General features: G+C 43.1%; 2 protein-coding genes across 3 annotated transcripts in view; one reads left to right on the forward strand and one right to left on the reverse strand.

Annotated features, from left to right (window-relative positions):
- Positions 1-5,412: 5,412 nt before the first annotated feature.
- On the forward strand, positions 5,413-25,323 carry AGMAT (agmatinase (putative)). Its single transcript, XM_077151199.1, has 7 exons — positions 5,413-5,720; positions 6,639-6,841; positions 17,482-17,530; positions 19,352-19,547; positions 20,252-20,431; positions 22,408-22,492; positions 23,216-25,323. Exons 1-7 carry the CDS (start codon positions 5,413-5,415, stop codon positions 23,287-23,289), a joined length of 1,095 nt encoding a protein of 364 aa, XP_077007314.1. The 3' UTR covers positions 23,290-25,323.
- Positions 24,065-27,816, reverse strand: part of DNAJC16 (DnaJ heat shock protein family (Hsp40) member C16) — a 42,456-nt gene continuing 38,704 nt past the window's right edge. The window contains exons 15-16 of one of the 2 annotated variants that reach the window (XR_013171252.1): positions 27,152-27,607; positions 24,065-26,303 (exon numbers count right to left, since the gene is read on the reverse strand). Coding sequence is in view for 1 of the 2 variants with exons in the window: in XM_077151197.1 (XP_077007312.1) it covers positions 27,208-27,607 (400 nt within the window). In the remaining variant the exon portion in view is untranslated. Of the gene's footprint in view, positions 27,608-27,816 lie in introns of both variants that reach the window. The other variant, XM_077151197.1, reaches the window with a different exon arrangement.

Consider the following 27,816-nt stretch of genomic DNA (forward strand, 5'->3'; position numbering starts at 1 on the left):
GTAAACCAAGGTATGTCTGTATGCCTTTGAACATGTTGAAGATGTTTCCTTCTAGTCCTGGTTTTCAGGGTGTTTTCATCAAGAAGGGAGCTAGAGTTTGCCAAAGGCCTTTTCAGCATCATTTGAGATGATCATGTGTTTTTTTTCCCCTTCATTCTATGAATGTGGTACATTACATAAATTGATTTTGTCATGCTGCACCGTTCTTGTATTCCTGGGATAAATGCCACTTGACCATGGCATATAATCCATTTAAAGTTAGATTCGGCTTGCTAGTATTTGTTGTGGATTTTGAATATATATATATATATATTTATAAGGAGTACAGGTCGGTAATTTTCTTTTCTTGTAATCTTCATCTGGCTTTGGTATTATGATGATGATGCTAGCCTTGTAGAATGAATGAGGAATGTTCCATCTTCAATTTTTTTGTTAGAGTTTGATCAGGATTGGTATTAATTCTTCTTTGAATGCCTGATAAAATTCACCAGTGAAGCCATCTGGTCCTGGACTTTTCTTTTTGGGGAGGATTTGCATTATGGATTCAATCTCTTTACTTGTTATTTGTTTTTTGAGGTTTGCTATTTCTTCTTGATTTGGTTTAGGTAATTTGTCTGTTTCTAGGAATTTGTCAGTTTCATCTAGGTTATCTAATTTGTTGGTTAACTGTTCATAGCACCCATGCAATCTTTATCTTGTGTCCCACCTGTAACCTAATTGCAACATAACAATGTGCTGTCATTGCTAATTGGGAAACTGTTCAAGTATAGGGAGTAAGATACATGATGATATTATTAGTTACCAACGTATGGTTTGCAATGTTCTTTCACAGTGAATCCCATTTAACCCTCACAGGAACAACCAGTAAGGAGTATGATCCCATTTTACAGGTAAGGAAACTCACAAAAGAGTGAACTGCTTAAGTTGACATGCCAAGTCCATGCTTCCCTGACTGGGGTGCCTCAGTGCTGCTGCACACGCTGCTGGGCCAGCTGAAATGATGCCTGTTAATGGAGTGACTTTTCTTGAAGGCTTTAGGGCAGAACTTAATTGGTAAATAATTTTAAATATTTCATGCTAAAATAAACACGTGCTATGAAATTGAATGGAAACTTTGCACAAAGGTACAAGAGCAAACATAAAACTTTTAAAAAACCTTGTACAAAAAGGGCTATTGTGAGCTCTACCCCCAGATCTGTTATGGGGGATGGGGTGAGTTGTTCTCTCTTTTGTCATGAGTGATTTACAGGATTTATACTTTTTTTGATTCCACATCCCAGGTAGAAAACAGTCAAATTTTTTTTAAACTTTTTTATTAATTAAAAAAAATTAACAAACAAAACATTAAGATACTTATGATATCATTCCATTCTACATATATAATCCGTAATTCTTGCTATCATCACATAGTTGCATATTCATCATTTCTTAGAACATTTGCATCGATTTAGAAAAAGAAATAAAAAGACAACAGAAAAAGAAATAAAATGATAACAGAGAAAAAAAAGATTATACATACCATACCCCTTACCCCTCTCTTTCATTTACCACTAGCATTTCAAACTAAATTTATTTTAACATTTGTTCTCCCTATTATTTATTTTTATTCCATATGTTCTACTCTTCTGTTGATATAGTAGCTAAAAGGAGCATCAGACGCAAGGTTTTCACATTCACAGAGTCTCACTGTGAAAGCTGTATCATTGTTCAATCATCATCAAGAAACATGGCTACTGGTACACAGCTCTACATTTTCAGGCAGTTCCCTCCAGCCTCTCCGCTACATCTTGAACAACAAGGTGATATATACTTAATGCATAAGAATAACCTCCAGGATAACCTCTCAACTCTGTTTGGAATCTCTCAGCCATTGACACTTAGCCTCATTTCACACTTCCCCCTTTTGGTCGAGAAGTTTCTCTCAATCCCTTGATGTTAATTCTCAGCTCATTCTAGGGTTTTTCTCAGTCCCTTGATGCTGAGTCTCAGCTCATTCCAGGATCTCTGTCCCACGTTGCCAGGAAGGTCCACTTGGGAGTCATGTCCCATGCAGAGAGGGGGAGAGTGGTGAGACTACTTGTCATGTTGACTGGAGAGAGAGGCCACATCTGAGCAACAAAAGAGGCTCTCTTGGGGGTGACTCTTAGGCCTAAATTTTAAGTAGACTTGACCTATCCTTTGTAGGGTTAAGTTTCATATGAATAAACCCCAAGACTGGGGACTCAGCCTATAGCTTTGGTTGTCCACACTGCTTGTGAGAATATCAGGAATTCAACTTGGGGAAGTTGAATTTCTCCCCACTCTCACCATTCCCTGAAGGGGGCTTGCAAATACTTTTCCTGTCACTGATCAAATCACTCTGGGATTCATCGGGGCATCACTCTGGACAAATCAACAAAATCTCATGTCCTACCTGAGATTCCAAGTACTTATGACATTCAATCAAACTATCTACATGAGTTATATTAGGAAATGCTCTAGTCAAAATATAAATTTTGTAACAAATAAACATTTTTTGCTTTAGTCTCACACATAAGGTGACATTTTAAAGTATTAATTATCATCTATTTTCAGCACCCTGCAATAATGACATTCCTTTGTTCTTCCTCATGCAAAAACATTTTTAAAATTTGTACATTGTACATTTCACTATTATTATACACTCTAGGCATTCCTAGATTATACCATCTCGATCTTTACCATCTATCTTTCTTTCTGATTTCATTTATGTCCCCAGCCCTCCTCCCTCTATCATTCTCACATGCAGCTTCATTCAGAGTTTTAACATAATTACATTACAGTTAGTTAGTATTGTGCTGTCCATTTCTGAGTTTTTATTTTCAGTCCTGTTGCACAGTCTGTATCCCTTCAGCTCCAACTACCCAATATCTCACCCTATTTCTATCTCCTGATGGTCTCTGTTACCAAGGAAACATTCCAAGTTTATTCACTAATGTCAGTTCATATCAGTGAGACCATACAGTATTTGTCCTTTTGTTTCTGGCTAATCACACTCAGCATAATGTCCTTAAGGTCCATTCATGTTGTTACATATTTCATAACTTTATTCTTTCTTACAGCTGCATAATATTCCATCTTATGTAAATGTCACAGATTGTTTAGTCAACTGTCTGTTGATGGACATTTTGGCTGTTTCCATCTCTTGGTAATTGTTAATAATGCTGCTATAAACATCGGTGTGTAAATGTCCATTTGTGTCCTTGGCCTCGTGTCCTTTGAGTAGAGACAGCATATAGATGGGTCCTGTTTTTTAATCCATTCTGCCAGACTATGTCTTTTGGGTCTGGAACACCTCTGTCAGCTGAGAAGGCACATGGTTGGTATTTGCTGGTCCTTGTCTTCTGGCTTTCAGAAAGCTTCCAACAGTCAAATTTTTAAGAGAGTTACAGAGAAAGTAGTGTCAGCACTTCATATGGAAGCGGTATCTAAGCCGAATATTGGGCATATGGAGATGAGTGGGGAAAAGATTCCAGGCAGAGAGAAAGGCCTGAGCAAAGGACAGGAGGTGGGAAAATGGGGTGTGTAAGGTCAACAATGGCTGGAATGAGTAATAAGAATTCATGTTGAGAAATGAGGCTTTCTAGGCAGATTGGCTTCAGGAAGCTTGATCTAGCAGGAAAGTCTATGATGCTACTAGAAGTGTTAAGACCAATAGAAAGCTAGAGATAGGAAGGTCTGAAGAAGAGTAGCAGCAGAGAGGAACCAAGGGGAGGATGTGAAGGGCTGGGTAGGATGGTTGGGTTCTGGTGTCAACTTGGCCAAGTGATGATACCCAGTTGTCTGGTCAGGTGAGCACTGGCCTGACCATTGCTGCAAGGATATTTTGTAGCTGGTTGATGAATCAGTCAGTTGGTTGCATCTGTGGCTGATTACATCTGCGATCAACTAAGGCATGTCTCCCACAATGAGATAATCCGATCAATGGAAGGCTTTTAAGGCAGAAGAGAGACTCTTTCACTGCTTCTTCCACCAGCGAGCCTCCCCTGTTGTTCATCCAGACCCTTCAACGGAGCCTCCAGCTCCACAGCCTGCCTACAGATTTTGGACTCTTCCATTCCTATGGTTGCATGAGACACTTTTATAAATCTCATATTCACAGATCTCTCCTGTTGTTCTAGAGACCCCTGACTAACACAGCTGGCTTGCAGGAAGCCATCAGGATATGCCAAATGATTGGACAGGGAGCAGTCTCAAAGAGCAGGAAGTGGAAAAATCACTGGCTTACCTGTCAGCCCACCCGAGGTGCTGTTGAGGCATCCAAATGGGGAGGCAGAGAGTGGGTGCCTGGAGCTCATGGCCAGGATTTGGGTTTGTAAGAATGATCTGCCTACAGGTGAAAACTGTCACTTAGATACTGAAAGAGATTGCCATCAGAGAGGTAAAAGGAGAGTCAGAGGAGCACCTGGCCTGAGAGGTGTATGTTTGAAGGAGGGGAGCACTTCGCTGTAGAGAATGTCTTCACATGGAGCCTGTCACAGCATGAAAACTCAGTCAACATTTGGGCAAAGAATGAAAAGAAAACCAGGAGTGAGAAAATGATGCATTCAGGGCCAGCTAGACTCTGGGTAGGGTCTGTTAGAGAATAACCAGAGACTATGCGTGTGTTCCAGAAAATGGCCAGGAGCAACTTTACAGTCTCTTCCAGCACTGTTCGCTCATTGACAGTGGGGAAATTTTGCCCAGTCCTGCAGAATGGAGGCTGGGGGTGACCTGGGGTTAACTGCATGACCTGAGTACAGAGGTCACAATTTAATGAAAACTTGGTCCTTTTCTATCCAATTTAACTTCAGCAGATTAAAAAAAGTCCTACCACCAATGTCTCATGTCATTTCATTACAATTCATTTTTTTCTTTTTCCCTAGTATGTCTTTTTTTTCTCCCTTAAAAATAAAAAGGGCCGCAGATTAGTAGGCTCCCTAGCACTGCAATCTTCCCCACAGCTCACCTCTAAATCCTAGATGACAACAGTTACTTAGAAGAAAACTCTGCTTCCAGAGAAGCCCAAGTAGGGACATCTTAATATGTTGTTAAAAAAAAAAAAAAAAGCATTTCCAATTTCTTTCATTTAAGAGCTGGTCTTTTCCCTGCCAATCATTTGGACTTTAAAAATATTACCCCAAATTGGGAGAAGAGGCTGTCGGAGGCCTGGTTTGGGGGTGCAGGGCCGCCTGGGGCAGGTGTGGGTAGGAGCGACAGGGAGCAGCCCCCACGCCTGGTTCTGTTTGTCTAAGGAGCCAGAGGCTGAAGTCCAGAGAGGGGTGAGGGCAGAGGGCGGCCGTGTTGCTGAGGCCCCTCCCCGGCACCGAGCCGCGGCTCCCCTGCCCTTTGCGCGGGGGTCGGCTGCAGCTACCGCACACTTGCCTGGCGGGCTCCGGGTGCAGGCGCGCGGGCATGCGGGGGCTGCTGGTGGCCGCCTGCGGCCGGGGCCTGTGGCGCGGCGTGGGCGCGCGTGGGCTGCTCCCCGGCCGCCCCGGGCCCGGCGCGCGTCCTGCCACGGGGGTCTGCGAACCGGTAGGCGGCCCTAGTCGCCAGGCCTCCGACATCCCCCGGAACCAGCCCCCCAGCTCCGAGTTCGTGGCCCGGCCGGTGGGTGTCTGCTCCATGATGAGGTTGCCTGTGCGGGTCTCGCCCGAGGGGCTGGACGCCGCCTTCGTCGGGGTGCCCTTGGACATTGGGACCTCCAACCGGCCCGGGGCGAGGTAAGGTCCAAGGGCCAGGCTGGGGGACGCGTGGCCGGAGAGTCGCGGGGTGCAGAAGGTGCACGGACAGGCGCCCCTCCCCACCCAGCGCCCAGGTCAGTTTGCGCCCCTCGTGCCTCACCAAGCCACCCTGCCACCTCGAATCATCGATTGGTGAAGAAGGGGGTTCTGTGACCCCGTTCCCTGCTTCTCATTTGGGTCCTTCTGGGCTGGCGGTGTGGCCACCCCACGCCTTGCACGCTCAGCTAACAGGCGCAGGCGACTCTAAATTGAGAAGGAAAGAAGCCGGCTGCCCCTTCCTAAAACCTCTGGGTTTTAGGAATTTAAGGCAATTTTCCTCAGAGAAAGTCTGCGGAAATACAGTACCTTTTCCTCATTATGTATCATCAGCTTGTTTTGATTCAGCTCAGCAACGTTACCTCTGACTGTGAGATCTGAAGTACAAATGTCGCCATTTATTAAGTGTCTACTTTGTGTAGATTACCTCATTTAATTCTTACAACAGGGTAAAGTAAATATCATTGTTATTATTTTATTTGGGAAGCTGAGGCTCAGCTAGATTAATAGTCTAATGCCATTTAGTAAAGTGGTGGTGGGTGGGCTCCAAAGCCGGTGCCTTTAATTTCTTGGTTTACAGCCCTGGATCTCTGGTTCTCAACACGGGGTGATTTTTGACCCCAAGGGACCATTCCTCAGTGTCTGGAGGTATTTTGGGTCACATCTGGGGGGTGGGGTGCTACTTGCATCTAGTGGGTAGAGGCCAGGGATGCTGCTAAACATTTGTCAATGCACAGGACAGCCCCTGCAACAAAGGCGTATCTGGCCCCAAATGTCCATAGGGCCAGGCGTGGGAAACATCGCCGTGGGGAGTCGTGACCCTTGTGCGGAAAGTTTACCCGACGGTTACTCATCTTCCAGGTTCGGCCCCCGGCGGATCCGGGAAGAATCAGTGATGCTACGGACTGTCAATCCCAGCACCGGGGCCCTCCCCTTCCAGTCCCTCATGGTCGCAGACCTAGGCGACGTCAATGTCAATCTCTACAACCTGCAGGACAGCTGCCGGCTAATTCGAGAGGCCTATCAGAACATTGTAGCAGCTGGCTGTGTTCCCCTGACCTTGGGTAATGACAGTCTGCGAGGGTGAATGTAATTCTATGCCGCCCCCGGCTTTGTTGTCAGGCCCTTGAATTCAGCTTCTTCTCCAGGGCTGTGAGAAGGGAGACATCTGGAAAGAAAAAACTGTAATTCATTTATCTTAATCCTTGGTGAGAGGACATTGAAAAGTCTTGATCAGTCTAACTGACCAGCCCAGATTAGGGTGAGGCAAGTGAGGCATTGGCCTTGGGTGGACAATGTAAGAGGCATCAAGAAACTTGATGACAAAGATGAGTAGAACAGGATAAGTATAACTGAATTTTTTAAAAAAATTTTTTTATTAATTAAAAAAATTAACGCACAAAACATTAAGATATCATTCCATTCTACATATACAATCAGTGATTCTTAATATCATCACATAGTTGCATATTCATCATTTCTAGAACATTTGCATCGATATAGAAAAAAATAAAAAAGACAACAGAAAAGGAAATAAAACGATAACAGAAAAAAAAAAGATTATACATGCCATACCCCTTACCCCTCACTTTCATTTACCACTAGCACTTCAAACTAAATTTATTTTTAACATTTGTTCCCCCTATTATTTATTTATTTATTTTTATTAATTAAAAAAAATAAACACAACATTTAGAAATCATTCCATTCTACATATGCAATCAGTAATTCTTAATATCATCACATAGATGTATGATCATCATTTCTTAGTACATTTGCATCGATTTAGGAAAAGAACTAGCAAAACAACAGAAAAAGATATAGAATGATAATATAGAGAAAAAATAAAAAATAATAATAAAAATAAAAATATATATATATAAAAAAACAAAACAAAAACACAAACAAATAAACAAAAAACTATAGCTCAGATGCAGCTTCATTCAGTGTTTTAACAAAATTACATTACAATTAGGTAGTATTATGCTGTCCATTTTTGAGTTTTTGTATCTAGTCCTGTTGCACAGTCTGTATCCCTTCAGCTCCAATTACCCGTTATCTTACCCTGTTTCTAACTCCTGCTGGACTCTGTTACCAATGACATATTCCAAGTTTATTCTGGAATGTTGGTTCACATCAGTGGGACCATACAGTATTTTTCCTTTAGTTTTTGGCTAGACTCACTCAGCATAATATTCTCTAGGTCCATCCATGTTATTACATGGTTCATAAGTTTATTCTGTCTTAAAGCTGCATAATATTCCATCGTATGTATATACCACAGTTTGTTTAGCCACTCATCTGTTGATGGACATTTTGGCTGTTTCCATCTCTTTGCAATTGTAAATAACGCTGCTATAAACATTGGTGTGCAAATGTCCATTTGTGTCTTTGCCCTTAAGTCCTTTGAGTAGATACCTAGCAATGGTATTGCTGGGTCGTATGGCAATTCTATATTCAGCTTTTTGAGGAACCGCCAAACTGCCTTCCACAGTGGTTGCACCATTTGACATTCCCACCAACAGTGGATAAGTGTGCCTCTTTCTCCGCATCCTCTCCAGCACTTGTCATTTTCTGTTTTGTTGATAATGGCCATTCTGGTGGGTGTGAGATGATATCTCATTGTGGTTTTGATTTGCATTTCTCTAATGGCCAGGGACATTGAGCATCTCTTCATGTGCCTTTTGGCCATTTGTATTTCCTCTTCTGAGAGGTGTCTGTTCAAGTCTTTTTCCCATTTTGTAATTGGGTTGGCTGTCTTTTTATTGTTGAGTTGAACAATCTCTTTATAAATTCTGGATACTAGACCTTTATCTGATATGTCGTTTCCAAATATTGTCTCCCATTGTGTAGGCTGTCTTTCTACTTTCTTGATGAAGGTCTTTGATGCACAAAAGTGTTTAATTTTGAGGAGCTCCTATTTATTTATTTATTTCTTCAGTGCTCTTGCTTTAGGTTTAAGGTCCATAAAACCGTCTCCAGTTGTAAGATTCGTAAGATATCTCCCAACATTTTCCTCTAACTGTTTTATGGTCTTAGACCTAATGTTTAGATCTTTGATCCATTTTGAGTTAACTTTTGTATAGGGTGTGAGATACGGGTCTTCTTTCATTCTTTTGCATATGGATATCCAGTTCTCTAGGCACCATTTATTGAAGAGACTGTTCTGTCCCAGGTGAGTTGGCTTGACTGCCTTATCAAAGATCAAATATCCATAGATGAGAGGGTCTATATCTGAGCACTCTATTCGATTGCATTGGTCGATATATCTATCTTTATGCCAATACCATGCTGTTTTGACCACTGTGGCTTCATAATATGCCTTAAAGTCCGGCAGTGTGAGACCTCTAGCTTGTTTTTTTTTCCTCAAGATACTTTTAGCAATTCCGGGCACCCTGGCTTTCCAGATAAATTTGCTTATTGGTTTTTCTATTTCTGAAAAATAAGTTGTTGGGATTTTGATTGGTATTGCATTGAATCTGTAAATCAATTTAGGTAGTGTCATGGTTAGGGACAGGTGTCAACTTGGCCAAGTTGTGGTACCTGTTCATCTGATTGGGCAAGCGCTGGCCTGTCTGTTGCAATGAGGACATTTCATAGGATTAGGTCATGATCACGTCAGCTACATCCACAGCTGATTCCATTTGTAATCAGCCAAAGGGGAGTGTCTTTTGCAATTAGTGATGCTAAATGCAATCATGGGAAGCCTTTTAAGGAGGACTCAGAGGAGACAGGTTCCATTCCTCCTTTGGCTGGTGAGCTTCTCCTGTGGAGTTCATCCAGGCCATCCATTGGCGTCATAGGCTTTGCAGCCTACCCTGTGGATTTTGGACTCTGCGTTCCTACAGTCACGTGAGACACTTTCATAAATTTTATATTTGCAAGTGTTCCCTGTTCATTCTGTTTCTCTAGAGAACCCTAACTAATACATCATGGTACTAGGAGTGGTTCTTAAGGAACAGAATTTTAAAAATGGGTTTTTATGAATGGTTTTCTACTCTGACTGGACTCAGAGACACTAAGGACTCTGATTCCCGTAATCAGAATGACACTCCCAATCCATGGACTGAGTTGGCAAAGGAGATAGTCAAAATATCATCATTCGATTCTCCTAATGCTTCGCTTGTACGAAGCCAGACTCTGGGGGATAATGTTTTTGACACCTTTACAGAGTTTTGTAGAAATAAGAGTTATAGAGATGTTGGTTGGTTGTTGTTAGATACACTGTCTACATTAAAAGGTGAAAGGGATGGGCTTAAGGCTTCAAAAGAGAAGCTTAAGCGCTGTCTGAAAGATGTAGAGGTTTCTATGAGTATCCTGAAGGAAAATCTTATTTCCTGTAGCTGTAGACTTGAGATCTCTGAAAATCAGACTCAGAATCTTATTGTTAGAGTAGCAACTTTACAACGTAAACTGAAATCTCAGTCTTGCATGGTGTCTGCCGTTAAAGTGAGGGCATTGATTGGAAAGGAGTGGGACCCTGAAAAATGGGATGGTGACATATGGATTGATAATGATGTTGGGGGTGAGGTTGAAACCCTAGACCATGCTGAGCCTTCTTTAGATAACCCTGTAATAGTCTTCCCTGAGGACATAGCCGCCCCACCTCCAGCCTGCCTTGAGGAATTGGCCACCCAACCTCCTCCTGAAGGGATTAGCCCTGGAGTGATTAATCCTGTTTCACCAGATGAAACTGCAAATGAAAGCCCTGAAGCAAATGGCTTGGAAGATATTTCTAATTCTTTTCATGACCCACCCCCACCACCTCTCATTTCTTCTAGACCTATAACTAGACTAAAGTCCCAACAGGCCCCTAAAGGTGAGGTACAAAGTATCACACATGAGGAGGTACGTTATACTCCAAAAGAACTGTGTGAGTTTTCCAATTTATATAGACAGAAATCAGGGGAATATGTGTGGCAATGGATTTTAAGAGTGTGGGATAATGGTGGGAGGAATATAAGGCTGGATCAGGCTGAATTTATTGATATGGGCCCACTAAGCAGAGATTCTGCATTTAATGTTATAGCTAGAGCAGTTAGAAAAGGTGTTAACAGCTTGTTTGGGTGGTTGGTTGAAACATGGATCAAAAGGTGGCCAACATTACCTGAGGTTGAAATGCCAGAACTGCCCTGGTATAATGTAGATGAGGGGATCCAGAGGCTTAGAGAGATTGGAATGTTAGAGTGGATTTATCATGCAAAGCCTGCTCTTACACCCCAGGAATGTCCAGAGGATGCACCTTTTACCAGAACAGTGAGAAATAAGTTTGTGAGACTAGCACCATCATCCCTCAAGAGCTCTGTGGTTGCACTTCTCTGTAGGTCAGATATTACTGTAGGAACTGCTGTCACTGAGCTGGAATCCTTAAACACAATGGGGATGACAGGATCTAGAGTTGGCAGAAGCCAGGTGGCAGCACTTAATCACCAAAGACAGGGTAGACATGGCTATTATAATAGACAACAAACTCAAAGGAGGCATCAAAATTATATGACACGCAGAGATTTGTGGCATTGGCTAGTAAACCATGGGGTGCCTAGAAATACAATAGAAGTGCAGTCTACTAAATTCTTGTTGGAGCTGTATAAACAAAAGAGTTCTAGGTCAAGGGAACAGAAGTCTAACCTGAATTACAAAAACACAGAGTCACGGCCCCTTAATCAATTTCCAGACTTGAAACAGTTTACAGACCCTGAGCCCCTTGAATGAAGGGGAGGCCAGGTCCCTATGGGGGAGAAACCTGTTACACTGCCACAAATTTATACTGTTAACCTTCCTCTAAGTCTTCCCCAAGGAGACTGACGGCCTTTTACCAGGGTAACTGTGCATTGGGGAAAAGGAAATGATCAGATATTTCGGGGATTATTAGACACTGGTTCAGAAGTGACATTAATTCCAGGGGACCCAAAACATCACTCTGGACCACCAGTCAGAGTGGGGGCTTATGGAGGCCAGGTGATCAATGGAGTTTTAGCTCAGGTCCGTCTCACAGTGGGTCCAGTGGGCCCCCGGACCCATCCTGTAGTTATTTCCCCAGTTCCGGAATGTATAATTGGCATAGACATACTGAGCAACTGGCAGAATCCCCACGTTGGTTCTCTAACTCGTGCAGTGAGGGCAATTATGGTGGGAAAGGCCAAGTGGAAGCCACTAGAACTGCCCCTATCAAGCAAAATAGTAAATCAGAAGCAATACCGTATTCCTGGAGGGATTGCAGAGATTACTGCCACTCTTAAGGACTTGAAAGATGCAGGGGTGGTGATTCCCACCACATCCCCGTTCAACTCTCCTATTTGGCCTGTGCAGAAAACAGATGGGTCTTGGAGAATGACAGTGGATTATCGTAAACTCAACCAGGTGGTAACTCCAATTGCAATTGCTGTTCCAGATGTAGTATCATTGCTTGAGCAAATCAATACATCCCCTGGTACCTGGTATGCAGCTATTGATCTGGCAAATGCTTTTTTCTCAATAGCTATTAGTAAGGACCACCAGAAACAGTTTGCTTTCAGCTGGCAAGGTCAGCAATATACTTTCACTGTCCTACCTCAGGGGTATATCAACTCTCCAGCCCTATGTCATAATCTTGTTCGCAGAGACCTTGATCGTTTCTCCCTCCCACAAGACATCACACTGGTCCATTATATTGATAATATCATGTTGATTGGACCTAGTGAGCAAGAAGTAGCAACTACTCTAGACCTACTGGCAAGGCATTTGTGTGTCAGAGGTTGGGAGATAAATTCAACAAAAATACAGGGGCCTTCCACCTCAGTAAAATTTCTAGGTGTCCAGTGGTGTGGGGCATGTCGAGATATCCCTTCTAAGGTGAAGGATAAATTGCTGCATCTGGCCCCTCCCACAACCAAAAAAGAGGCACAATGCCTAGTTGGTCTTTTTGGATTTTGGCGACAACATATCCCTCATTTGGGTGTGCTACTCCGGCCCATTTATTGAGTGACCAGAAAAGCTGCTAATTTTGAGTGGGGACCTGAACAAGAGGAGGCTCTGCGACAGGTCCAGGCTGCTGTGCAAGCTGCTCTGCCACTTGGGCCGTATGATCCAGCAGATCCAATGGTGCTGGAAGTGTCAGTGGCAAATAGAGATGCTGTCTGGAGCCTTTGGCAGGCCCCTATAGGAGAATCACAACACAGACCCTTAGGATTTTGGAGCAAAGCCTTACCATCTGCTGCAGATAACTACTCTCCTTTTGAGAAACAGCTTTTGGCCTGCTACTGGGCCTTAGTAGAGACTGAACGCTTAACCATGGGCCACCAAGTTACCATGAAACCAGAGTTGCCTATCCTGAGTTGGGTGTTGTCTGACCCACCAAGCCATAAAGTTGGGTGTGCACAGCAGCACTCTATTGTAAAATGGAAATGGTATATACGAGATAGAGCCAGAGCAGGTCCTGATGGCACAAGTAAGTTACATGAAGAAGTGGCACAAATGCCCATGGTTTCCACTCCTGCTGCTACATTACCTTCTCTTTCCCAGACCAGAGCTATGGCCTCTTGGGGAGTTCCTTACAGTGAATTGACTGAGGAAGAGAAAACTCGGGCCTGGTTTACAGATGGTTCAGCACGATATGCAGGTACCACCTGAAAGTGGACAGCTGCAGCATTACAACCCCTTTCTGGGGTGTCCTTGAAGGACAGTGGTGAGGGGAAATCCTCCCAGTGGGCAGAACTTCAAGCAGTGCACCTGGTTGTTCATTTTGCATGGAAGGAAAACTGGCCAGAGGTGCGTTTGTATACTGACTCATGGGCTGTTGCTAATGGTTTGGCTGGATGGTCAGGGACTTGGAAAGACCATAATTGGAAAAGTGGTGACAAAGAGGTCTGGGAAGAAGTATGTGGATAGACCTTTCTGAGTGGGCTAAAAACATGAAGATATTTGTGTCCCATGTGAATGCACACCAGAGGGTGACTTCAGCAGAGGATGATTTTAATAATCAAGTGGATAAGATGACCCGTTCTGTGGATACCAGTCAGCCTCTTTCCCCAGCAGCTCCTGTTATTGCCCAATGGGCTCATGAACAAAGTGGTCATGGTGGTAGGGATGGAGGTTATGCATGGGCTCAGCAACATGGACTTCCACTCACCAAGGCTGACCTGGCTACAGCCACTGCTGAGTGCCCAATCTGCCAGCAGCAGAGACCCACACTCAGCCCCCAATATGGCACCATTCCCCGAGGTGACCAGCCAGCTACATGGTGGCAGGTTGATTACATTGGACCACTCCCTTCATGGAAGGGGCAGCGATTTGTTCTAACTGGAATAGACACATACTCTGGATATGGGTTTGCTTTCCCTGCACGCAATGCTTCTGCCAAAACTACCATCCGTGTACTTACAGAATGCCTTATCCATCGTCATGGTATTCCACATAGCATTGCTTCAGATCAAGGAACACACTTCACAGAAAATGAAGTGCGGGAATGGGCACATGCTCATGGAATTCTCTGGTCTTACCATGTTCCCCATCATCCAGAAGCAGCTGGATTGATAGAACGGTGGAATGGCCTTTTGAAAACTCAATTATGGTGCCAACTAGGTGGCAAAAACTTGAAAGGCTGGGGTAATGTTCTCCAGGAAGCTGTGTATGCTCTGAATCAGCGTCTGCTGTATGGTGCTGTTTCTCCCATAGCCAGGATCCATGGGTCCAGGAACCAAGGGGTAGAAATGGGTGTGGTACCACTCACTATTACCCCTAGTGATCCACTAGGAAAATTTTTGCTTCCTGTCCCTGCTACCCTGAGTTCTGCTGATCTACAGGTTTTAGTTCAAAAACGGGGTGTGCTTCCTCCAGGAGAAACAACAGTGATACCACTGAACTGGAAGTTAAGATTGCCACCTGGCCACTTTGGGCTACTTATGCCTCTGGATCAACACACCAAGAAGGGGATTACATTATTGTCTGGGGTAACTGACCCTGACTGTCAGAAGGAAGTAGGACTGCAACTACATAATGGAGGTAAAGAAGAGTTTTCTTGGACTATAGGAGATCCCCTGGGGCGTCTATTAGTACTACCATGCCCTGTGATTAAAATCAATGGAAAACTGCAACAACACAATCCAGCCAGGACTACTAATGGCTCTGAAACTTCAGGAATGAAGGTTTGGGTAACCCCACCAGGCAAAGAACCACGGCCAGCTGAAGTGCTTGCTGAGAGGAAAGGGAACATGGAATGGGTAGTGGAAGAAGGAAGTGATAAATATGAACTTCAACCACGTGATCAGTTACAGAAACGAGGACTGTAATGCTGTTTTGTTCATGTTATACTATTTAAGTTGTAAGATATCAAGTTTAAGAATGAATGTTGCCCAAGGATTTGCACCCTATTCTGGAGAGATTTAATGTGTTTCCAGTTATATGCAGGACAGTTGAGTATAGTCGGGTAAAAGAAAAAATGTGTGCTTATTTGTTTTCATTTGGAAATTAAGTATGGTCTAAGGTGATATATATATATATATATATATATATATATATATATATATATATATAGGTGCCAAGTTGACAAGGGGTGGACTGTCATGGTTAGGGACAGGTGTCAACTTGGCCAAGTTGTGGTACCTGTTCATCTGATTGGGCAAGCGCTGGCCTGTCTGTTGCAATGAGGACATTTCATAGGATTAGGTCATAATCACGTCAGCTACATCCACAGCTGATTCCATTTGTAATCAGCCAAAGGGGAGTGTCTTCTGCAATTAGTGATGCTAAATGCAATCATGGGAAGCCTTTTAAGGAGGACTCAGAGGAGACAGGTCCCATTCCTGCTTTGGCTGGTGAGCCTCTCCTGTGGAGTTCATCCAGGCCATCCATCGGCGTCATCGGCTTCGCAGCCTGCCCTGTGGATTTTGGACTCTGCGTTCCTACGGTCACGTGAGACACTTTCATAAATTTTATATTTGCAAGTGTTCCCTGTTCATTCTGTTTCTCTAGAGAACCCTAACTAATACAGGTAGGATTGACATCTTAACTATATTTAGTCTTCCAATCCATGAACACGGTATGCCCTTCCATCTATTTAGGTCTTCTGTGATTTCTTTTAGCAGTTTTTTGTAGTTTTCTTTGTATAGGTTTTTTGTCTCTTTAGTTAAATTTATTCCTAGGTATTTTATTCTTTTAGTTGCAATTGTAAATGGGATTCGTTTCTTGATTTCCCCCTCCGCTTGTTCATTGCTAGTGTATAGAAATGCTACAGATTTTTGAATGTTGATCTTGTAACCTGCTACTTTGCTGTACTCATTTATTAGCTCTAGTAGTTTTGTTGTGGATTTTTCCGGGTTTTCGACGTATAGTATCATATCGTCTGCAAACAGTGATAGTTTTACTTCTTCCTTTCCAATTTTGATGCCTTGTATTTCTTTTTCTTGTCTAATTGCTCTGGCTAGAATCTCCAACACGATGTTGAATAATAGTGGTGATAATGGACATCCTTGTCTTGTTCCTGATCTTAGGGGGAAGTATAACTGAATTTTGTTTTATTTTTTATTTTTTTGCTTTTGTTTCCAGTTCTAATCTGGCTCGGAATGGCACCGTTGCTGACCTTGTCTTCATTTAAAATTTGTTTTGCTCCTCATGGACTTTTTGCATTGATTTTTAAAAGTGTTACATTAAGAGAGTATTTCTTTTGATTAAGCTTTTTGGCACCCCTTAAATTTTTCACTTGCCTCTTCCCCCTTACCCTGACTCCAGCTCTGATGACTGATATCCAGGCCTGGAGAAGCCTGTCAATGAGACCCAGCTGTGACTTCCCAAGTATTTCAAGGACATTGTTTCTAATGACTTAATTTGAAAGAACTGCAAAGGGGGCATTTTCTTCCTGGTCAGGATCTAGAACAATGTACAGGGCAGCTTTTCCCGTCCTGCCTCACACTGCCCCTCTCTCACTATAGCATTTCTTTCTCCTCTGGTTCACAAATAGGTAAAATGACATAGACTTGTTCTAAATGTCCAATTTTATTTTTGCTAAATGAGAAGGCCCAGCCTGCATAGCAGAGTGGTAAGGAGCATGGCTTCTGGAGTTGCCTGGCATGGCTTGAAATCTCAGCTTCACTTCTCACCTGCCCCGGTTATTGCTGCACTGCTTTATGGTTCCTTTCCTCATCTTTGAAATGGGTATAATAACAATTCTCTCTTATATTGTGTGAAGGACGTATATTCCAAGTGCATAACAAGATCCTAGCATTGTACCTGGCCCACTGGAGGCTTCAATCAATGCTAGCATTTTGTTATTATTATTTCTCAGTAGTAATAATTTTCTAGGTCTTTCCTGTCCAACAGGGTAGCCACTAGCCACATGTGGCTATTAAAATGAAAATTAAGGTTAAATAAAACTTAAAAATTCATTTCCTCAGTTTCCCTAGCCACATTTCAGAGCCACGTGAAGCTGGTTAGTGATCACCATGTTGGCCAGAGCAGATACAGGCCAAGTCCATCATTGCAGAAATTTCTATTGGACAGAGATGTTTGAAGCATTTAATGAATCTAATTTCCTCTTTTAAATGACAGTGAAATCTAAAACAAATCCAGTGGCCATTTACCCATCCCTGAACAAGATCTTATTTCAGCTATGATTATAGTTCTTTAGTCTAGTTGGAAGGGTTGCAGAATTAGCTAAATTTAAGATTCTTCTGTTGTAATACACAGTCCTTGAATCTTACCCACATTTCAGGTGTTTCTTTTTTCTCTACAGGTGGAGATCATACAATCACATACCCCATATTACAAGCGGTGGCAAAAAAGTAAGTCCTAAGTTGGCTTTTCCCAAGCGAGGTTTCAAAATTTAGGAGCTAGGGAATGAGTTGCTTGCCGCTGGGTGGCATCAGGTGATCCCCCCGGCTCAGGTCATCTGGGGTGAGAGGAAATTCCCAACTGAGTTGCTTCTGTGGATCAGAACTGAGAACAAGCTCCAGGTGTCCCTGTCAGTCACCAGCTGGAAGCCCAGACCATTTATTATGAACACTTCTGGTCCCTCTCCTTTGCCCCGGGTCTGCTGTGGTAGGCATGTTCAACATTTCCAACTTGCCTCTGTTTTTGGAAGCTGAGTCCCTACTAAAATACACAACCCCAGTTAGCTTGAGTTTCTGTTTTGCCTCAAGGGCCAAATACAAACATTGAGAAGCACAGTGTAGGAGCTTGCTGAGGAGAGGCCCTGTTTTCTCCTTCCTAGACAGTGAAAAGATTGATTTTCGAGTAAAGGAAGTCCACCCAGGATTGGCTAACTTTGGGTAATGTAGTTTGAGAAAGAACCAGAAGGGCCAAGGGGGTGGCAGCCCCAGTATTGGTGGACGGAAAGGACATATGGGGAGCATTCTGGATGGGGTGCCATTTGGATGACATGGTTATTTGGGGTGGCTGGCAGGGGCTGGCAGAGATTATGGGGAGAGAGCTGTGTTAAAGCTTCTTGGTGCCACAGTTGGAGAAAGAGTGGCCCTGAGCATCCAGTCTTCAGCTGAGCCCAGCATTCATTCTCCTCTCTGCCCATCTCTCCTGTAAGTGTTACCAGGCAAAGGCAGTGGATTCCTTTGCCCGATGATCTCAAATGACTAATTCCTGAAACACCAGGGTTTCAAGGAGAGAAAAGGTTTATTGCTAGGTGCAAAGCAGATTACCTGGCCTATTGGCTCCCAAATCTGTCTCCCCAAACTGCAGTAATTCTGATGATTTTGTTTGTTTGTTTGTTTTTGGCATGGGCAGGCTCTGGGAATCGATCCCAGGTCTTCGGCATGGCAGGCGAGAATTCTGCCACTGAGCCACCATTGTACAGCTCTTGATAGTTTCATAGCATTAAAAGATGGGCAGGTTTTAGGATAATGAGCACAATGGCCCCAGATAATGTAATTAGAGATGATTTAATTATTGAGTAGGTGCAGATTGATTAGTGCTCAGCCACAGAACATATGTAAGAAAATGGTGGCGTTAATATGATTATGGGAATGAGTTTTAGTATTATAATGAGGTACAGTGACTTATAGGTTAAAGTTTAAGCTACCGACGTGTCAGATGGGCCCATTTTGGTTAGATCCACTTTCAGTTACCAGGGTAACTTTGGACTTGGGGTGGATTTGTTCTGGGCTGTTCATTAATAAACTTTAGGGATTGTCTTTAGTAATTCTAAGATTCTAAGGTCAAAAAACTGGATAATGGGTACAAGTGAAGGTTAGTTATACGGTTTTTACAATTACAAGGGTACAAGATAAAGACTGTACAATCATTATCAGAGATCAAGATTTCAGGTATTTCCCTCTGTCTACTCTAACATACCAGAAAGTAAAAAGGAATACCTATATACTAATCCAGTAACCATAATCACCCATTAAATTCTAACTTCTTGGTTACATAAATGAGGCATATTCTGGCTGAAGCATGGTGGGTGGCAGCCACAATGCACATCTATTTTCTGCCCGACTTCTGAGTGTGCTGTTCTCGGAGGTGCTAAGTGATTTGCTCTTGCAGACAGAACCAGGGTCGAGGCAGGTAACAGATGGCAGCTCTCCCCCTGGGTCTGTGAACTACCGAGGGGGTTTGGAGAGGCCTGGCCTGAGCGGCCCTGCTATCCCCAGGCATGGCCCCGTGGGGCTGCTGCACGTGGACGCACACACGGACACGGCCGACAGGGCCCTGGGAGAGAAGCTCTACCACGGGACGCCCTTCCGCCGGTGCGTGGACGAGGCGCTCCTCGACTGTAAGCGGGTGGTGCAGATTGGCATCCGGGGCTCGTCCATGACCTTGGACCCCTACAGATACAACAGGAGCCAGGTGACAGAATGAATACCACCCTCCCTTGTCTCTGCTCCCCAGAGTGCCTTTCTCTCCGCTGTCCACCCAATGGTTTCAAAAGGGGCTTTACCAGTGAAACTCAGAAAATGGCTGAGTTGGCATCAGGAAGGTCATATGGGGTCATGCGCAGCGAGGATGTGAATTTAGGAGGTGGAGGAGGCTCTAACTGCTGGGGTGGTGAGATAGACACAACAAAACTGCCCCTCAGAGGTTGCTGGCTTCTCTTGGAAAAAGAGACGAGGGTGTTGCTGTCTGAACCCAAGGTGAGTTGCCACCTTCTTAGTTCTCATCCTCATAGCCCCTTGGCAAAATGGCTCTTGGGTTAAAATGTACAATAAGACCCTGGGAAATCGGAGCAAACTCCTTTGCTTTTAGAGCATTCAAAGGCCAGGCTTCCAGACCCAGCCATCCAGGAGATGCCAGCATGGGCTGCCCTGAGTTTTCTTGCTTTAGCAAGACTTCTCTCCAATCCTGGCTCTGCAGGTCAGCTTCTTTACCCATCATCATCCTTGCCTTCCTCAGGCTACATCCTCGTCTGTGAAATGGGGACAGGTGTTCTTGCCTCAGAGGGACTGTGGGTCGGATGGGATATGCGTGTAGTTTAGCACAGGGGCTGGCACGTGGGAAATGCTGAGTCACTGCAGAGCCCTTGGCCCCCCGACTGTCTCCTTCCTTCCTCTCAGGGCTTCAGGGTAGTCCTGGCTGAAGACTGCTGGCTGAAGTCGCTGGTTCCACTGATGGCGGAGGTGAGGCAGCAGATGGGAGGTGGCCCTGTTTACATCAGCTTTGATATCGATGCCCTGGATCCAGCCTACGCCCCAGGGACAGGGACACCTGAGATTGCTGGTCTCACCCCGAGTCAGGTAAGGAAGTTCCGCTCATGCAAACTCCTGGGGTTGTGCTGAGGACACTTAACTCACCATTTCCTGGGACTTGTAGTGAGTCTTTCAGACTCAAGATAGAATTTTATAAATGGATCATTGAAATCTCTAATTTTCCCAGATCTGAATGGTTTTGAAGACCCATTTAATGAGTGACTGATTTTGTTCAAGGCCCCTCATTTCATATCGGGGATGTGACTCCTTTATTTGGTCTTCCTCCTGTCCCTCTGTAGTCAGTTCATGGGGACAATATTGTGGTACCCCCTTTGTTTTGGTTTGCTAAAGCTGTGGAATACAACATACCAGAAAAGGAATGGTTACCACAAAGGGGATTTATTAAGTTACAAGTTTACAGTTCTAAGGACATAAAAATGTCCAATCCAAGGCATCCAGCGAAAGATACCTTGACTCTGAAGAAAGGCCGATGTTTGTCACATGGGCAGGCATGTGGCTGGCATCTGCTGGCCCTTATTTCTAGTTCCCTTGCTTCCAGCCTCTGATTCTAGCCTCTGATTCCTCTCTAAACATCTCTGGGTCCTGACTTAGCTGCTTCGGGGAAAACCTCTGGGTTTCATCTCTTAATTTAGCATCTCGTGGAAGGGGACATGGCGATGTCTGCTGGGCTCTGGTTCCCTTCTAGCTTCTGTTGGTAACTCCTGGCATCTCCTGGGGCTTTTGCATTTCCAAACATCTGTGTCTATGTTGGTTCTTTTAAGGACTCCAGTAAACTAATCAAGATCCACCTTGAATGGGCAGTCACATCTGCATGGAAACAACCTAATCAAAAGATCCCACCCTAAAATTTTGAATCAGGATTAAATAATATGGTTGTCGTTCCCCCCCAAGTGAGGATTAAGATTTAAAGAACATGGCTTTTCTGCGATACTAACAGTTTCAAACCAGCACACTCTCTTACAAACACTAAGTTACTTTTTTTTCTATTTTTTTTAACATGGGCAGGCACCGGGAATCGAACCCGGGTCCTTGGGCATGGCAGGCAAGCACTCTTACCTGCTGAGCCACCATGGCCCGCCCACTATTACTTTTATAGGGTTACATTAAAAAGTACACAAGAGATTAACAATTTACCAAGGTAATTCAAGAGTTTTAGAAACACCTAAATAAAATACTGAAATGAAACTCCCATTAAGTCTGCTCCCATAAGGTCCTAGGCAGAATTGGTGTCTAATAATGAATAGAAGGTAAACTACAGGAGGAGAACCTGTTTCATTCACTACTGTATCACTGGAGTCTAGAACAGTGCCTGACATATAATAGGTACTCTAACATATTAAGGAAATGGAGATTGCTTAAAGGTAATCAGTTATCTTATGTCCTGTGAAAAAGGATGTTGGTCTTAACTACCTCTCTCAAAGCCATTCTGTTTCCATCAGAGATTTCTGAACCAGTCCTCCCTGTTTTCTATACCGTGGCTTTTTGCCTACAAGAAGGAAACCCCTTCAGACAGGTATCTCTTCCTCTCCCTCCCCACCCCACCCCCGACTCGTCTGTCCTAAATAGTCTCATCTACCAGCTTATACTTCTCCCATTTTGGTGCCTTTGCATGTCTCTCCCTCCTTCCTGGAATGCCCTTCTACTCAGCTACTTGGCCGATTCCCTAAGCTAAGTGTTTCCACCTCGGGGAAGCCTTCCTACACCTCTCCAGGATGACCTGCACGAGACAGCATGAGACAATTCTGTGCTTGCTGCTCCTAAAGTCCTTAACACTTGACATTCAGACGATTGGTTTGCTCATCTGTCTCTATCATCAAACTATGCACCCCTCCGGGTAGGGACTGTGTGTGGTCATTTGTGTCTCTGCAAGGGCCCAGCCCAGTTTGTGGCAGTCAGTGTTAAGGGATGGGTGTGTGTTGGGAGAAATCCACTGAAGCTAATAGCAAGTGCTTTTCACCATTCATGGCTACCACCACTAATAACTTGGTCTTGGTCTTGGACAGGCTCTGGAGATCATCCGGGGTTGTCAAGGCCTGAACGTCGTGGGCTGTGATCTGGTGGAAGTTTCACCATTGTACGATCCTTCTGGTAAGTGAGGAAACTGTAACCCATAGGTCGCTGCTACTTTAATTATATTAACCTAATTAATACATAGAAATGGATGGATCCCCTTGTACCACTTAAGGAACCTGCTGGGTATGTTTTACGGTGAAGAAAATGAAGAAAATAAACCTATTACGGCATACCTCACATACATGAGCTAATTATCTCTAACAATCCCCCTGGGGAGTAGCTAAGTATTATTAGCTTTCCCACCAGTCAGCAGAAGAAAAATAAACCAGCTTACAATTTAGTGACCGAGTGGCACAGTCCCAGACTCCTTTGATATTTCACTGAAAACTGAATTCTCAAAGCATGAATAATAAAGTGGGGGAGGTTAGCTGGTGTAGGAGAGCTCTTCTTAGCAGACGCCATCCTGGTAATTTCAACTTATAAAAACTTACAGGGTTTGCTTATTTGTCTTACAGTGTAGATAACAAATATACACATCATTATTATTGGCTTTCCTTTGGAAAAAATTATGGTATCAGAGTAAACAAAGAAAAATCTGAATTTTAAAAACCTATTTCCAAATGAGGCTGGATGGAGCCAGAGTCCCGGGGAAAGCACGGTGGGTGTGTAGCTGAGAGAAGAAAGCAAGCCAGAATTCTGGAAAAGGAAGCCACAAAGAAAAGAAAGCTAAAGGAGTCTGGAAAGGCTGATTCAGGAGGTGGTTTTGTAGTTTTCATGGTGGGTTTTCCTTCTCTGCAGGAAACACGGCACTTCTGGGGGCTAACCTACTGTTTGAAATGCTGTGTGTTCTCCCCAAAGTGAGAACCACCTGATCCTCGTGTCTTCAAGATGAAACAACAGACTGTGTCACTGACAAACTCTCATAAAAAAAGAATTTATGAGCAAGCAGTCTGAGTACTAAAAAGTTCAGGTCAATAAACTTTCTGCTGAAAGCGTATTTGGTGCCTGTAAAGTCAGGGCAGCTGGTAGAACTCTAATCCAAACAGCTAACATTTCAAAGGAGCTTGGATTAACTTTAAAAAAGATGAAGTAGTTGGACTGCTTTGATTTTTTTCCTGGATGAAAGATGGTTGGAAGATAAAGGGGAAAGGAATAGAGAATTTAGTTCAGGATTATCTAAAAAAAATGGAGGAGTGAAAGCAGGAAAACATGAAATAATACTGTATAAGCCTTCCATATTTCTATATCTTCCTTTAAAATACAACTCCTTCTATTGAGTGTGGGCTACATATTGGTTTTAGGACATGTCCATACATAAATAAAAAGCTTGAAAGAAAATAACATGCAGACCCTAATAAAGATGCTTCCTCCTCAAAAGCTGTTGGGTATACAAAATGTCTTCTGAGCCAGACACATCAGTTGGCCTCCCAAGCCCTAAATGAAACTTCCTCTGACCCGCTCTTTACAAGGCTCAGTTTTGCATTATCTATTTAACAAGCCAACATATACCCTCTGGGACAGCAATTCCTGAAATCTGCAGTTATGAGGTGCTGACCTTAAGCATGTGTTGAGTTACATGCAAATTCAATTCTGTTGACATCGTGTCCATGATTAAATATCATCTTGCAATGCAAGAGCTACCCATAATCATCGCACATTAAAATAGTTTATTTCTGTTTCCAGTCTGTAAGACTCTTAAAACAAAATAACATCAGCTTCAGTGCCTGTTCACAATACAAAACAAACAAACATAAAAAAGACAAAATTTGCCAAATAAGTTATTTGTTCCTATGAGTATCAAAAGTGCAAAATATTCACCTTCTTTTCAGATCTATCTCCCAAGTATAATCATCCTCCTTGACAAACTGAACAGGTAGATTCAGCAGCTGCCACACTATGTTTTGTTTCAAGGATAATGTCAAGTATTTTGGACTTGAACATTTCATCTGTAAAGATGCTTTGTTTCAGCTCTTAGAGTTTTACTTAAAAAAGTTTACGAGTCTTTGCTTCCAATCCCTATTCCTAAACAAAGCAAATTACTTAAAACTCATTCAGATTCCATTTCTTTTTATGTCAGGAAAACATTTCTGCTGATGGCAGTTGCAAATTGATTTGAATGATAATAAATAAAAGGATACAACTGTAAATAGGCTGGAAATGGTGAAGAAATCAACCTATTTATTTGAAAACTAAAACCAAATCTTCATGGTCAATGAGAGCAGCGAGACCATGTAGCTTAATAGAAGTTGGGACAGTCTTGCTCAATGAAATGTTGCTTACTTGGAGCTGATGACCTCTATGTTAGACAGATTGTGCAACCAACACTTGAGCAATAAAAAAATATTTTTGTAATGGGAATTCATTATGTAAAGACTTGTTTAGGGCTAGTTGCCATTTTCATCCCAATCTGCTAAACATGATGTATAGTCTATATCAATCAAAAAATCCATCTTTAAAAACATTGATGCTGTTTTCAAGATATTATTATTTGAAGACAAGGAAGTCAACTTAAACCAAAATTGGGTCTTGTATGATGATTTTACACATCAGAGAGAAATGGTGGTGTTGGCTGAGCATAAAAATGGCTCATACATTTGAGAAAAGTAAACAAATTTATGGAAATAACTTCAGGAAGAAAGGCCTCAATGGTCAAGGGTAAAGTTCAATTTAAAATAAAAGCTCCTTAGAGTCCAAGAAGACTGAAAAATATCTTCTTTTGGGGGACAAATCTACCAGTCCCTAAACATATCATCTATAAAAGAATTTTTAGACTGAAACATTTTCCAGGAATGTTTTCAATCCTATCACCACTTTCTTTTGCTAGTACAAATGGAAGGTGCAGCTGTCTGAAGGTGTTTATTTTAATAAAAAAAAAAAAAGGGAGTTTTTGGTTTTTAAAAATTAAGGTCAGGAATTCCATTAGTACCAGAAATTCAAAGTAAAACCTACCACTGATTACCACAATTAAAAGAAACAAACACACATACAAACATACCACTGAACCAAAACATTACTTATATAAGCAACCTGGCCAAAAAAGATCCAGAGAATAATTTTGAGGACAGGTGCATCAAGAAGCCAACTGACTCCCTTGACCATTTCTAAGTGGGCCGGCTGACATGAGATGTGGCATTCGGAGTAATCATCCATTTTCAGAGGATCATCTGGAAGAATGAAGCCTGGCAGTGATTTAGTTTTAATAAAGCTAGAGAGTTCATGAAAATCACAGGAATTCTTGGGTTCAAATAATATATTATTAACCATTGTAGCTCGATATTTAAATTATTCCTAGGATGCAAATTGTCTAGTTTAAAGCAATTATGATCAAAGAAATACTAAGCAAATGTCCCATCGTGAATTTCACCCTTCATTTTATAAAATTTGCTCTGCCATTTGACAGACCACTCTTTGAAGTTGTCCAGGATCCCCCTTGATGGTCTTGCCCTAAGGATAAAAGGTAAACCCTCTACCTGGTTGGTAAGAGCCAGCCTGTGTCCATTATACACCGGAGCTCTAGCAAGCTGGGGTGCTGATGATCAGTCTGACCCTGATACTGGTAAAGCAGGTGTAAGTTATGAGTGAAAATAATTAAGATGAGACATCAAAACACAGGCCAGAAGCTGAGAGTAAGCCTTTTGCAAAACAGGAGTTTAGAGCAAGTCTTGGCTCACTCATCACAAAAAAGGACTTGAAGATACAGCACTTTTGGGGTAACAGTGTTCAAAATACAATTGTTGATCAATTTTAAGTTCCTTGACACAAAGATATGTCTGTATTTTACTAAAGAGACACCACTGGAGTGAAGAGGTTCCTGGAGCCTGACTCACTGGCAGGTGGGAATAATCTGGCTTCAGTTTAGCATCTACTGGCTCATAGCAGCTTATCTCTACGATCAGAGAACAAGATTACAAGTTATGGCTCCTAATATCCATATGCTAAAATTGAGAGGCAGAAAGGCATCTGGAAACACACATATAAATGGCTTGAAGTCATTACAGTACTTCTTGCTGTGCAGATCCCTCCCCAGCTGCCAGGGAGGCAGCTGATGGAAGGCTCACAAAGGAATTGCAAAGCTGTATCACTTCAGTCCCTGCTCAGCCCTTCCCTCCCTTTTCTTGAGAAGCAATCCAAACTCACATATAGACCCCCAACTCATCCCTATCCTTTTAGAACCACAGCTGACAAACTGTTGTGGGCCATGCCCCCCAAAATATACTTTCTGCCACTTACTAACCGAAAAACATTAGTTGTAAGAGTGCTTGGAACTAGGGCCTCTTTCAGGATGCAAGGCCTAAAAAGCTGCTGTGGATGTTCCAGTTTTAGAGCATGCACCAGGGCAGACGCACAGCAGGGGCAAGGGTGTGGGGGGGCAGGCGGGGTAAATGACCCACCTGCACAACAGGCTCATGAGGTGGTGGGAGGTGCTATGGCAGAGTTGAGCCCTGTGTTTCTCCAACATAAGAGACAGGACAGGGGCATGTGCTGTGAGCACATGATGGGGACAACACAGGAAGAGGGAATGAGCAGTCTGTTTTAAATAGTGTGGCATTCAAATTAGGGAGAGAAAAAAAACAAAACAAAGAAAAACATTGTGATCTAGGGAATTCACACCTGTGGTGTTTTTCACTCCTAGGTTAGAACAGGACAAAGGAAATATTCTTCTAGCCACTGTTCTAGAAGAGGAATCTAAAATCTATACTCTGTTCATTGTGATAGTTTGAATCCTGAAAATACCTGTTCACAGGGGCATGTTAAAAAGTCTGAAGAGTTCAGCTCTTTCTGAAATCCTTTCAGTCTAGTTCAGGCCATGATGGGATATAAAACCTCTGTAAGGAACCTTCCAACAGGCGCTCCATCCATAAGGACAACTTGCTCAGTTTCCCTTTGATGGGCCTGGATCCCAGGCCACAGGAAGATTTCCCTCGAGATTCACCCAGGTGGAGAGAAGAGTCGAGATCACTGCATGACCCCATGGCTTCCTCCTCTTCAATTGTTTTCTGGGGCTTGAAGAGGCAAAAGTATTTCTTGTGGCCATTCAGAGCCAGTACATAACCAGTGTAGTCACGTTCCATGAAATGCTTGTCATACTGGTTTGGGATCGGGGCTGCATCTTGAGCAAATTCTAGCAGGTATTCTAGCCACTCTTTGTGTTTATCTAGACTCAGGAAGGAGAAGTGTAGGCAGCTGCTCCTGCAGGAAGAACAGAATGAGGATTGAGGGTATTTCCTGACACACTTAATTGTAGGGAACATAAGTACCTGAGTCAGACATCAAATAATAGGATGGAGCCTGGATACAAAAAAAAGGAATTATTTTTGTGGGAGTCAGAGGGCCAGCTGCAGCATTCCACTCATCCATTCCCCTATCCCTTGCTGGGTGTAACTTACATCAGTCTTACT

This window comes from Tamandua tetradactyla, chromosome 2 (assembly GCF_023851605.1).
Source record: "Tamandua tetradactyla isolate mTamTet1 chromosome 2, mTamTet1.pri, whole genome shotgun sequence".
Taxonomy (NCBI): Eukaryota; Metazoa; Chordata; class Mammalia; order Pilosa; family Myrmecophagidae; genus Tamandua; species Tamandua tetradactyla.

Excerpts from the sequence above, each read along its gene's own strand:
- AGMAT (XM_077151199.1), top strand. The coding sequence starts at position 5,413 with ATGCGGGGGCTGCTGGTGGCCGCCTGCGGCCGGGGCCTGTGGCGCGGC. Across the intron at positions 6,842-17,481 it reads CTGTGTTCCCCTGACCTTGG|GTGGAGATCATACAATCACA; the intron begins GTAATGACAGTC and ends TTTTCTCTACAG. Across the intron at positions 22,493-23,215 it reads ACCATTGTACGATCCTTCTG|GAAACACGGCACTTCTGGGG; the intron begins GTAAGTGAGGAA and ends CCTTCTCTGCAG.